Raw genomic sequence first — 12,615 nt, 5'->3', positions numbered from 1 at the left:
TGTAATGCTTTTCATTAGCATACTGTAGTTCATACTGTTCAATGCTGACACTGCTTAGATTGCTGCTTAATTTTCTTTCATGCGGTGTTTTTGTAGACATTAGTGTGACTGGCCCACACTCATTTTAGCCTATGGGAGTTTTACTCCCTCATCCAATCACTTTTGAGAATGTGGGTGGAATATTGGAGGGAAACACATTGGGAGTTTGGTTCTGCCTCGGGGAGAGAGCCATGAGAGCTCAAGTCTGGTTGAGGAAAAGAGCAGGTGTGGAGTGAAGGATAGCACTGCTTGGTGGTGTGGCAGAGTGGTTTGGCTCTACTTCTGACAAGAGGACCCAGTTGTTAGGGCTGTCTCTAGCAATGAGTAGACATTCTGCCACTTAGTCTGACTCTTGTCCACCTCAAAGCTTAGCTCACAGCAGCAAATCCAAAGCCTAGACACCCATTCTCTTTTGAATAACTTGCAACTGAGAGGAAAGTTTATAACTTAAAATAAACCTGGTCCCCTCAAGGCTGTGTGAGTCCCTTAGTTGATAGAAATGGCCTGTCACAGTTTTCTCCTAGGAATATATAGCAATATATTACCGTAGTTGTATTCTCCTTTCATAATTCACTGCTCTTATCACAATGGGATGAGGCACCTGGAAAATACAGAAGGGGACACAAGCACATCTGTCTTAACTATACTGTTCTAGTGTTCTGAGAATAGGTTCAGATGATTAGCCGTGTCAATCCAAAGTAGTAGAACAACATTTGAATTCAATGACACCTCTAGGACCAGAAAAGTTGAATTCTGGGTTTAAGCTTTCATGTACATGTATCTGATGAGGTGTGTATACAAACGAAAACTTATACCCAGAATTAAACTTTGTTGATCTGAAAGGTGCTGCGGGGCACAAACTTTCTTTATGTTTTCTGAGATAAATTGTGTGTTGTGTTTACTAACCAGCTACAATAGTTGTGTGTTTAATGTTCTTGGTTGTCAGGATGAGACTTTTTATCTGTTTAATGATAACCAAAATTACTGAAAGAAAATTCCTTTGAGGCTAATATAGGCTCGTGACAAGGGGGGAAAACCCTAGCAAGCGAATGACCCAGTGCTGCATTCCTCATAACCCAAGTGATTGTTATCTGCAATTACATTGCCCTTGTGTGAACATCTGTTGCTCTTAAAATTAGGCAGCTTATTAAACTCTTGCTCCTTCTGTGCTTGGCATCAAGAAGCAGCTGCATCTTAAAAAGTTGTTTGAAAAGTTATTGTGTGTAAACACAATAAATTCCACTGCTGTCTATGAGCACTTGAAATTCATATTGTAGCATGGCCTCTTGAGAAGCAACAACTTGTTTCTGTTATTGTTTTGTTTATTAAGCACACCTTATACCCCCTTGGAAAAGAAAATCCTTGACAATACAGATGATGAAACAATAACAGAAGAATGGACTCTGGATCACCCCATTTCTCAGACCAGAACAACTGCTATTGTGGAAATAAAAGGAACTGTGGATGTTGTTCTCACTCCACTTGTAGCAGAGGCTTTGGACAGGTATTTCACATTTTTTAAAAAACATAGCAACTTTGAATATAATGCTTGTTTCACAATGTAACTGATAAGATCATCTGTATAAGCTTTTGCTCAGCTGCAATAGCGTGTCATGATACTGTGCTTATGCATCAAAATACGAAGGTCATTGTTCTTCAGCAATTACATGACGTGCAATTAAGCATTGTGAGGCTTGCATATGTCAGATATGGGCTGAGAGAAGTCTTGGCAGAAATAGGAATGTTAGTGAACATTCTTTGCCCATCCCTTTCAGTGGAATTAGAAGCTTCTTTCCTGCTTTTGCAGCAGTAATATCGCTATGGCAAAGCACTAGAAAGTTTTTTAAACTTAATTTTTAGAAAAGGGTTGGCTCCTTTCTCTCTCACTGGGAAATTCTTGGCAACTTACATTATGTGCATTTGTGTGTTGAAGGCTCTGATAATTTTTGTGCTGCTTATAACTTATGTTGAGAACACCTAGGGGCTTTTCGCACCGGGATCTTTGTAGCAAATTGGTTGCTGAATGAAAAATCGCCATTTAAAATAGTGGAATTCGTCGTTATGCATACCTGCCTTTGTAGTGGAATCCAGTTGCGTTTTGTAGCGTTTCCCACAGGCTTCCGGTCTTGGCAAAAATCGCTAGAAAGGAAGCGCTCTTGCCAAGCTCGTCCCGTCCCTGGCCGTCAAGCAGCCAATGGGCAGCCGTTAGCATGCTCCCAAACAGCCCCTTTCCCTTTTAGAAAGTTTTTTTAAAGAAAAACCAGACCCATTGCAACGAATCTGTGTTGATTCGTTGCAACGGAGAGACCCATCCAGCTGCCTGGTGTGTTTGAGCTGTCATTTATTCGTTGCCACGCTCCCTCCGAGTGAAAAAAAAAAATTCCCCCCCTCTCACGGGCCCGATTTTCGGCTGAAAATCCAATGGGCAGCCGTTAGCATGCTTCCAAACAGCCCCTTTCCCTTTAAGAAAGTTTTTTTTTTTTAAAAAACAGACCCATTGCAACGAATCTGTGTTGATTCGTTGCAACGGAGAGACCCATCCAGCTGCCTGGTGTGTTTGAGCTGTCATTTATTCGTTGCCACGCTCCCTCCGAGTGAAACCCCCCCCCTCTCACGGGCCCGATTTTCGGCTGAATGAATGTGTAAAAAATAAAGGGAAAATACATCAGCAAACGGGCTTCTCTTGTTTGTGCTTAGTGACTGAAGGGGAGGGACTGAAGCCGGGGAAGCCTCTAAACAGAGGCTCGCTGGTGCGTTTATCCCTGCTCGCTCGGAGAAAAAAAAAATGGCGATCGCTTCGCCGGAAGATCAGAGGAGAGAACCAGGGGGAGGGACTTTGTAGAAACCGCAACAATGTTAACGCACAGGTCTTTTTCGCTAGTGTTGCAGATTGGTTGCAGGAGTGTATCGCTTTCCGGAGGGTGAATCCACTTTTGGGGATTTCCCTGAAAGCGCTACAAGGAAGCGCTTTTTGCAGATCGTTTTCAGGTGTGTGGCAGATTGTCAACGACGTTGTGCATAACGGCAAATCAGCGTTTTCAATTGGCAACCATTGTGCGATTTTGAAGGCGTGCGAAAAGCCCCCTAGAAAAGGCCTTTGACAGTGACCTTAATTGACAGGCAAGCTCATACAAGAGAAACCTGCACTTCAGGTGCTCTATACTGTTTCATAAGGCAACACAAACGCTTCAAATTGTGCTGAGGAGAATTGTGCTGGATGATAAGTAAAGGTTTTTGAGCACCAGTGAAATTTGCTTAGTATGGTGAGTCCAGATGTTAGTTTGGTCACAGCATTCTGGATTTGTTAAAGTTTCCAAAGACTCTTCACAGGCAGCCTCATGTTTAATATGGTTTGAATCCTACAGATCATTTTCACTAAAGGAAGGGACATTCATATGTGGAATGGACTTTTCTTACCACTGTTTCTCCAAATGCTGCTCCTTGAGGACTAGGGGACCCCCAGAGATTACATGAGAGATTTAGAGGTCTGCAGCTAGAAATGAGTCTTGGGGAAAATCCACCTTCCTGTGGAATTCAATGCTACCCAGTGTTGACATTTAGTATAGGTATGTGTCTTATAAGTAAACTGCATTGAACTCATTTCCCTTGCAGGTATATAGAGGCAATGGTTCACTGTGCTAGCACATGCCATCCTGCAGCCATTGTGGATAATCTGCATTTCAAGGTCCTCAGAGAAGCTGTACAGAACAGGAAAACGACTTTCTCCGAAAATGTATGTGTGTTATATAGCCAAACGTTTTTGCTTAGGATGCCCTAACCATACTTTTTGTTCATGTGAGGCATCCAAAGAATCATGATAATGACACAGCCATTTCCCAGAGAATCTACTTGTAAGTGGGATGGGAATGCTTAGCTTCAGGAAGTGAGGATGAAAATCTTTAAGGATGTGAATGTGTGATTCATTTAAGAAAAGTGGTGAATCTATGATCATCCTTCCCTGGGATCCATCAGTCTTTTAAAAATCTATTATTTTTATTTGTTTCTGCAGTAAATAATTTTCAGAGCTCTGTGAATGAATTTAGTTAATTTCATTTCTACCACCCATGGCAGGGGGGTGAAATCAGTGTACACAATCAAGGTACAGGGGCTATGTGAAATTTATTAAGAGAGGTCTTTTATCTTCATGCATCACTACTGGAATTCCAAGCAGAAATGCAGGCACTGTGGTGAACAGACAGTTTCTCTGCCAAGCGGCATCAAGTAGGAAAAAGAAAGTTTTTTCTGAGTTTTCTTTCATTTAAGTCTTGGTGTAATCACCAGGGATCTTCTTGTGCCTGAAGAGTCCTTGCTGTGGGTCACCTTTTCTTTAGTGTACAGGGTGAGGTGTACCTGGAACAGGAGGCAGTTGGCGGAAGGAAATTAGTTTTCTATGAACAGGGGCGAAAGTAGAGAAGAAGAAAGGGGTGTTTCAAAGAAGGTAGCTCCACAGCTTCTCCTTGTACCTCATTTTCTGTTTTGTTATTATAGGATTTTTTTAAGGTTCAGCTTTCATTTTCTATATTTTTGACACCAGTTCTCCTGGAATTTATTGTTTCTAAAGCTGAATCCTGGTGCTGTGTGGCTATCAAGTTTCCCTTTGAAATGAGTATTCTTGGGTAATTCCAAAATCGTACACCCTTGATCTTTGGAACAGATTCTCTTTATCACAGCTAGGGTGGCCTTGCACATGATGCCTAGAAGAACAGCACCATTAGGCTTGCTGAAACTGGTTATTAGGCAACAGGGGCTCAGTGGAGCTCATAGCTAAGATTGATGCTGCCCTTCCAAATTCCAGGTGCTATTCCTTCTTTTCCCCATCTCTCTCCCAGCATTATTAATGGACTGAGAGGAGATGGGACTAGGAGGGAGGCTTTTCCCCTGAGACTTGGGGGCAGGGCATGAATGTAAAGCTCTCTCCATGATCCTCTTCTGCACACTCCTTGGGAATAAACAGCTTTAAAAAGGGATTAGATAGATTCATGGAGGATAGATCTGTCAGTGGTTACTAACCATAGGATTGAGAGAAACATCCACATTAAGAAACATTAATCCTCTGAATCCCTGAGCCAGGAGGTAACATCAGGTGAAGGTCTCAGCCTCCATGCCCTGTTGGCCTTTCAGAGGAACTGGTTGGCTACTGTGTTAGACAGGATGTTGAACTAGATGGACTAGTCATCTGATCTAGGGTTTTATTATGTTATTAAATTGAATGTATATGAATACATTATATGGTCATTAAATACAGCATTTTAACATACTTTGAACACAAACTGACATTATTCTCCCCCCTGCTTTTTAAAAGTTATCCTCCAAGCAAGATATTAGAGGAACAAAAATAGAGACCCCTGCCACAGGAACTACTCAAGTAAAAACACAAACAAATCTTTCTCTCAAGCAAGATAATGTGACTATTAAAGGACTTCAGGCCAATGTTACACTCCCTAAGGTAATAACCAGTCTGGTGAATAGCCTTGCACGATAGAAGCTTCTAGGTTTTATAGTACCTATATATTTTAGAAAAGCATGTGGTTATATGTATTTAATGGATTATTTAATAGGCTTGTTTAGAAATTTGGGGTTTTTATGTGAAGGAATGGAAGTTTGTTATCATGTAATTTCTTAAAATATGAATATTGGGTTTATTGATCTTTGGGCCACTTTTCATAGGTGAATTTGTGTTTGCTGCAAGCATCAGTGGAAGAATCAACAGGCAATGCTGCAGGAAAAAGCGTCATCCATGTTTCCTTAGTGGCTTTGTGCTTTGATAGGATTGCCACACGTGTTCGTATGAACAGGTAAGGCAGTGCCTTCCCATCAGAACACATAAAAAGCTTACCATCCTGCTAACGACGTGCTGAGCATCTGATTGGCCCTCACTGGGGGACATGCCCCCAATAGCGTGATAACAGTCCCCAACAGAGGGCCAATCAGAGGCTCTTCTCCACCTCCCTACTCCTCCTCCTTGCCATTTGCTAGCACTTGACAGGAGGAGGAAGAGCAGCCAGGAGGTAAGTCCAGGAGCTGGGAATGGCCATCTGTTGCATTTTCATTTAGGTGAGTAGAATTCAGAAATTTTCTGACACCTTTGATTAAATCAGTTGTTAAACCTGTATTAATCTTATTTACAAAAATAAATTGGCAATTTCAGTCTATAATTATTATAGACTGTACACTGTATTTGTATTTTTTATAAGTAATCATGATCTAACCTATAATTATAAGCATTCTCATCAATTAAATAGAAAAATAAGAATAATTGAAATAATATAAAAATCAAAGTATGTTATAGAATCATAGAGTTGGAAGGGGCTATACAGGCCATCTAGTCCAACCCCCTGCTCAACGCAGGATTAGCCCTAAGCATCCTAAAGCATCCAAGAAAAGTGTGTATCCAACCTTTGCTTGAAGACTGCCAGTGAGGGGGAGCTCACCACCTCCTTAGGCAGCCTATTCCACTGCTGAACTACTCTGACTGTGAAAATTTTTTTCCTGATATCTAGCTTATATCGCTGTACTTGAAGTTTAAACCCATTACTGCATGTCCTCTCCTCTGCAGCCAACAGAAACAGCATCCTGCCCTCCTCCAAGTGACAACCTTTCAAATACTTAAAGAGGGCTATCATGTCCCCTCTCAACCTCCTTTTCTCCAGGCTGAACATTCCCAAGTCCCTCAACCTATCTTTATAGGGCTTGGTCACTTGGCCCCAGATCATCCTCGTCGCTCTCCTCTGTACCCTTTCATTTTTATCGACGTCCTTCTTGAAGTGAGGCCTCCAGAACTGCACACAGTACTCCAAGTGTGGTCTTACCAGTGCCGTATACCAGTGGTCCCCAACCTTTCTGAGGTTGGGGACCGGCAGGGCATTGGGCCACACCCACACGTCGGGCCGCGCCCCGCGAGCCGCGCCCGCATGGGCGCGGCCCGGCCCTGATTCCCTCTCCCCGCCCTGCCGCAGTAAGAAGCTTCCCGGGCCGCAAGCTTGCGGCCGGGGAAGTTTTTTACTGCGGGGGGGGCGGGGAGAGGGAGCCGCGGCCTGGCGCTATGGCCTTCGCGGCCCGGCACTGGGCCGTGGCCCGCAGGTTGGGGACCACTGCCGTATACAATGGGACTATGACATCTTGTGATTTTGATGTGATGCCTCTGTTGATACAGCCCAAAATGGCATTTGCCTTTTTTACCGCTGCATCACCCTGCCTGCTCATGTTTAGTTTACAATCCACAAGTACCCCAAGGTCTCGTTCACACACAGTGTTACCTAGAAGCGTATCCCCCATCCAGTAGGCATGCTTTTCATTTTTCTGACCCAGATGCAGAACTTTACACTTATCTTTATTAAATTGCATCTTGTTCTCATTTTCCCATTTTCCCATTATGTTCAGATCTCGTTGAACTCTGTCTCTATCTTCCAGAGTATTTGCCAGTCCTCCCAATTTGGTGTTATCTGCAAACTTGATGAGTAGTCCCTCCACCCCCTCATCTAGATCATTAATAAATATGTTAAAAAGTACCGGGCCGAGCCCCGAGCCCTGAGGTACCCCGCTACTCACCTCTCTCCAGTCTGATGAAACACCATTGACAACAACTCTTTGAGTGCGGTTCTCTAACCAATTCCCTATCCACCTGATTATCTGAAAATCCAGATTGCAGTCCTTCAATTTATCCATCAGAACATCATGGGGAACCTTGTCAAAAGCTTTACTAAAATCCAAGTAAATGGCATCAACCGAATTTCCCCGATCCAGCAAACCTGTTACTTGGTCAAAAAAGGAAACCAGGTTGGTCTGGCAGGACCTGTTGGAGACAAATGCATGCTGACTTCCTTGGATCACCAAATTGTCCTCCAGATATTTGCAGATCGCTCCCTTTAATATCTGCTCCATTATCTTCCCCACATCTGAGGTCAGACTCACGGGTCTGTAGTTTCCCGGGTCATCCTTCCTCCCTTTTTTGAAGATTGGAATAACATTTGCTCTCTTCCAGTCCTCCGGGACATCTCCAGTCCTTAAAGAGGTTCCGAAGATGATGGACAAGGGCTGTGCAAGTTATCTGGAAAGTTCTTTGAGTACTCTCGGGTGCATTTCATCCGGACCAGGGGATTTGAACTCATCCAGTGCAGCTAAATGCCTCTTGACAACCTCTTTATCCATGTTAACCTGCCACCCAGACACTGTCCTTTGGCTATTGCCATCTCTAGATGTGCCTAAACACTTTGACCTGTGGGAAAAAACAGATGTAAAATAGGCACTAAGCCTTTCTGCTTTCTCTGCATCTTCCGTTAGAGTTTGTATCCACTTGGATAATTAATTTAAAAGATTAACTGTCAATTCAAACATTTTATTTATTTGTTATTTTATTGTTGTTTTAGTGTTGTTTTATCATTTTATTGTAAACTGCCAAGATTCTTAGAGAGTGGCAGTATATAAATCAAATAATAAATAAAATAAATAAATGTATTGTTTATATATTGCCCTTTCCAGGAGCTCAGGCTGGTTTACATCTAAAAATACAGTAAAATAATTCAATCATGATTAAATAATACAAATTCATTTAAATTCAAATTAGCTAAAATTGTTAAAAACTCATTAAGCAGCATTGGGGCATCCTATTACATGAGAGGGTGGGGTGGGGATAAAGTGCTCACCAGGATGTCTCTAAAGTTAGCTGGTCTCATTTGATGAATCTGTTTGCACCCATTCTGTTGGTATATCTATGTATAATTATCTATTCTTAATGAAATCTAGGTAACACTTTAGATAAATTTATATACAAAATATAATATTCATTTTATAAACAGCTTGATAAATAGGGAACCATTTCTCAGCTAAATCCCAAGGCTGAACAAATAGATGTTAATGATTCAGCACTTTTAAAACAGTTCTTAGTAGAATTCTATTTTTGGAATACAGCTTCATGAAACGTCCAGAGAACCGTATCATAAGAGTAAAATAGATCGATACATCCGAAAAGACAGCTTCAACCTTTTAAATACTAGTAATATAATCCACATATTAGCTTCCTTTGTGAATGTCAAAACTCAATTTTGCAATCACTTGCTGTTTGAAAGAAAGAAGATGACTAGCAACTTTTACAAGTCTTAAAGGAAAGAAAGAATACAACAGAGCTTTCCAGCTCACATGTCATATAACCGAAAGGAAAGGAGCGGTATAGATGACATTCCAACTCATTTATCATTTCAAGGTGCCTCTACCTTTGAAGAAGTCTGCCGTAGCTGATGTAATAGAGGGCTCCTCCTTCCCCTCCCCTTGTATTGCTCCAGTGTGACTACCAAATGCACTTGTTGTGATCATAGAGCTGCTTCCTCCTCTGTGCAGGCAGATTTGAACTTGGGCTGTCAGAAAGTTGCTATCCTTTCAGCTCTGCTTTTACCCTCCCAGTTCTGGTATAGAGGAAATGGTCTCAGACCCATTGAAGAATTGTTGGGTGACTCTGGCTGAGACAGTGAACATGGCCACTTCCCTGTCCCCTCCATGATAGATGGCTTGTTAAATGCACAAAATCAGTGTGTGTATAAGTCTTATCAATTCTTTTTTTCTCTTTAAGAGGTGTGGTTGAAGAATCTACAAACAGTGCAGAAACTGGGAGAAGTTCTGTAACTTTTGACAAGTATGTCCATACGAGTAAAATGCAGCCTCAGTCTTCTGGTTCCCTGAGATCCAATGCTGGAGCAGAGAAAGGAAAAGAAATTGCAGCTAAGCTTAACATTCATCGCATTCATGGGCAGCTCAGAGGTCTTGATACAGCTGGTAATCATTGTAATCCCATCATGGAAATGCTCTTTCTGAAACCCTTAGTCGTATACTATGTACAAGGGAAGGTGCCTGCTGTGTTTTAACTGTCTGGGATTTCCTAATGTGGCAGTGGAATCAGTTCGCTCTCTATGCAGGAGTTTTTCATAATTCCCCATGGCTCAAGACCTGGGCACAGTTTAAATACATTTTTAACAGGAACAGTGGTGAAGTTACCTCTCTTCTATCCTATTCAACATCTTCATGCGCCCTCTCGCACAAGTGGTACAGAAGTTTGGACTGGGTTGCCATCAATATGCAGATGACACCCAGCTCTTCCTCCTGATGGATGGCTGCCCTGACTTTCCCCCAGAAGCATTAGCCAGCTGCCTGGAAGCAGTGATGAGATGGCTCAAGCAGAGTCGTCTGAAGCTCAATCCTTCAAAGATGGAGGTCTTGTGGCTGGGTAGGAAGGGCCCATGTGAGGAAGCGCATCTGCCTGTCCTGGATGGTGTGCAGCTCTCTACAGCTCACTCCGCCAGGAATCTAGGCATGATTCTAGACGCTTACCTCACAATGGAAGCCCAGATCACAAAGGTAGCGCGGCTGGCATTCTATCATCTCCACCAAGCCAAGCTACTAGCACACTACCTGGCCCCGGAACACCGAGCCACAGTGCATGCAACGGTCCAGGCAACAGTCACCTCTAGACTGGACTTTTGTAACTCGCTCTACGCAGGCCTGTCCTTAGCCTTGACCCAGAAACTACAGCTGGTTCAAAATGCAGCAGCCAGGATCCTCACAGCAACACCGTAGAGGTCCCACATTCTCCACCAACTGCAATGGTTGCCAGTTGAATTCCGGATCAGACTGAAGGTTCTGGTAATTACCTTCAAGGCCCAGTGTACCTGAGGGACCATCTCCTTGCCTAAGCCCCCGAAAAAGTTCTGCACTCCACTGCTACCAACCGGCTAATGGTCCCTGGCCCTAAGGTCCTGGTCCACCTGTCTCAACCAGGGCCAGAGCATTCTCTGTTCTGGCCCCCACCTGGTGGAACGAACTCCTGGAGGAGATCAGGGCTCTGACGGAGCTTAAACAGTTGCTCAGGGCCTGCAAAAAGGAGCTCTTCCGCCAGGCATTTGGTTGATACCAGACATAATCAACAGCGACTGAAGGGCCCCTGCTCCCCTCCTCCCTCTCAGAACTCCACCAGAATACTTTGGACCTGTTTGCACTGTTGCACTGTTCATTGTTTATATTGTTTATACTGTTATATTGTTATATGGTTACAACTATCTGTACACCGCCGGCGCCACGGACTCAATAAAACAGTAAGGTGTTCTGGGGCGGGATGTGTCCGGGATGAGGAAGGGTCCGGATCAGACCCTTTCCTCATGACAGACAATCGGAGGCGCCTGCCGATTGGTCCCTCTGATTCCCAGCCCCAGCAACTGCGAGCCGCGCGCAGCGTGGCTCGCAGTTGCTCCCGGCGCCTCTCGCCGCGTCAGGCCGCCTGAGGGAGTCCCCGGCAGTTGCGCGCAGCGTGGCTGCCAGGGGCTCCCTGCCCGGCGGCCTGACGCGGTGAGAGGCGCAAAGCGCCTCTCGCCGCATCAGGCCACTGCCCGCGCGGCTGCTGGGGGCTCCCTCGGCCGGCGGCCTGACGTGGCCGAAAGTCCAGGACTCCAGCAAGGACTGCAGCTGCTCACCGCCGCCGAAAGACCAGGACTCCAGCAAGGACTTCAGGTACTCCCCCCCCCCCATACCCACTCTCACTCCTGGGGGCTGCTAGCGCCCATTGCATTTCGGACTGCAATGGGCTATATTTCTAGTTAGTTAATAATCTTATTGTACGGTTATTCATATGTTATAGACTGTTTCATGTACTGTTCTTATGTTCTTATGCTCCATGTAAACCTCCCTGAGCCTGTATATAAATATAACAAATAAATAATTTGAACTGTAAAAGATTTTAGATGCGGAACTGTACAGGAAGGAAGAAAATGCTTTTATGGTTATATTTGCCAGTGGGTATCAGTATTGGCCTGAAAGGAAAGATAACAATATCAGGCTGCAGAAAAATTAAAGCCGGATAAGGTAGCAAGGAGCACCTGGTTTGTAGATGACTTTGGTGTCAAAATAGTGTCTGATCTTTTTTGGTAAATATTGCTCAGATCTGTAGCAGATCTCTTACTATTAGAAGCAGATTTTTACTGATACACCATTACAGCTCCATTTTCAATAACTGCCCAGTAACATGTTTTGTTTTTTGTTTGCTGCAGATATCGGGACTTGTGCAATAACAGCTATTCCTTTTGAAAAATCAAAAGTTCTTTTCACTTTGGAAGAGCTGGATGATTTTAGCTTTGTGGATGAAACTGACCACCAAGGAATTCCAGATGTAACAAGGATAGGTCCCAGTCAAGAGAAATGGGGTTGGATAATGTTTGAATGTGGAATTGAAAATCTAACAATAAAAGGTAGAGTGACAATGCAATCAGTTATTTTGGTTGCACACATAATAAATTCATCAAATAAACTGTGTTCGCTCTCCTTTTTTATTCTTAAAGGAGGCAGACAATCAGGTGCTGTTTTATACAGCACATTTGGAAATCTGGGTAAATCTACAGCGACAGATAGGGGTGGACTGCTTGCATCCAACAATTCTTCAGATTCTCCAACTGGGAGTGGTTACAATACTGATGTTTCTGAGGAAAACCTTCCTTGTGACCAAACAAGTGCTGCTTCAGATATACATGCAAATTCTGTTTCAGATGAACAGGTAAAACATGTTTTGAAAAGTTTTCAGGGCCTGACTTTTCTGATGTGCTA

General features: G+C 43.5%; 1 protein-coding gene across 22 annotated transcripts in view; it reads left to right on the top strand.

Annotated features, from left to right (window-relative positions):
- BLTP1 (bridge-like lipid transfer protein family member 1) overlaps positions 1-12,615 on the top strand; it is a 156,844-nt gene that overhangs the window by 70,863 nt on the left and 73,366 nt on the right. For all 22 annotated transcript variants that reach the window (XM_077300402.1, XM_077300401.1, XM_077300400.1 and 19 more), the window contains exons 31-37: positions 1,370-1,543; positions 3,652-3,772; positions 5,342-5,485; positions 5,707-5,834; positions 9,602-9,804; positions 12,066-12,263; positions 12,354-12,565. In XM_077300402.1, coding sequence (XP_077156517.1) covers positions 1,370-1,543; positions 3,652-3,772; positions 5,342-5,485; positions 5,707-5,834; positions 9,602-9,804; positions 12,066-12,263; positions 12,354-12,565 — 1,180 coding nt within the window. The remainder of the gene's footprint in view (positions 1-1,369; positions 1,544-3,651; positions 3,773-5,341; positions 5,486-5,706; positions 5,835-9,601; positions 9,805-12,065; positions 12,264-12,353; positions 12,566-12,615) is intronic.

The sequence above is a fragment of the Paroedura picta genome, chromosome 10 (assembly GCF_049243985.1).
Source record: "Paroedura picta isolate Pp20150507F chromosome 10, Ppicta_v3.0, whole genome shotgun sequence".
Classification (NCBI taxonomy): Eukaryota; Metazoa; Chordata; class Lepidosauria; order Squamata; family Gekkonidae; genus Paroedura; species Paroedura picta.
Note: the sequence above shows the minus strand (reverse complement) of the source record. Positions and strands in the feature narration are given on the sequence as shown.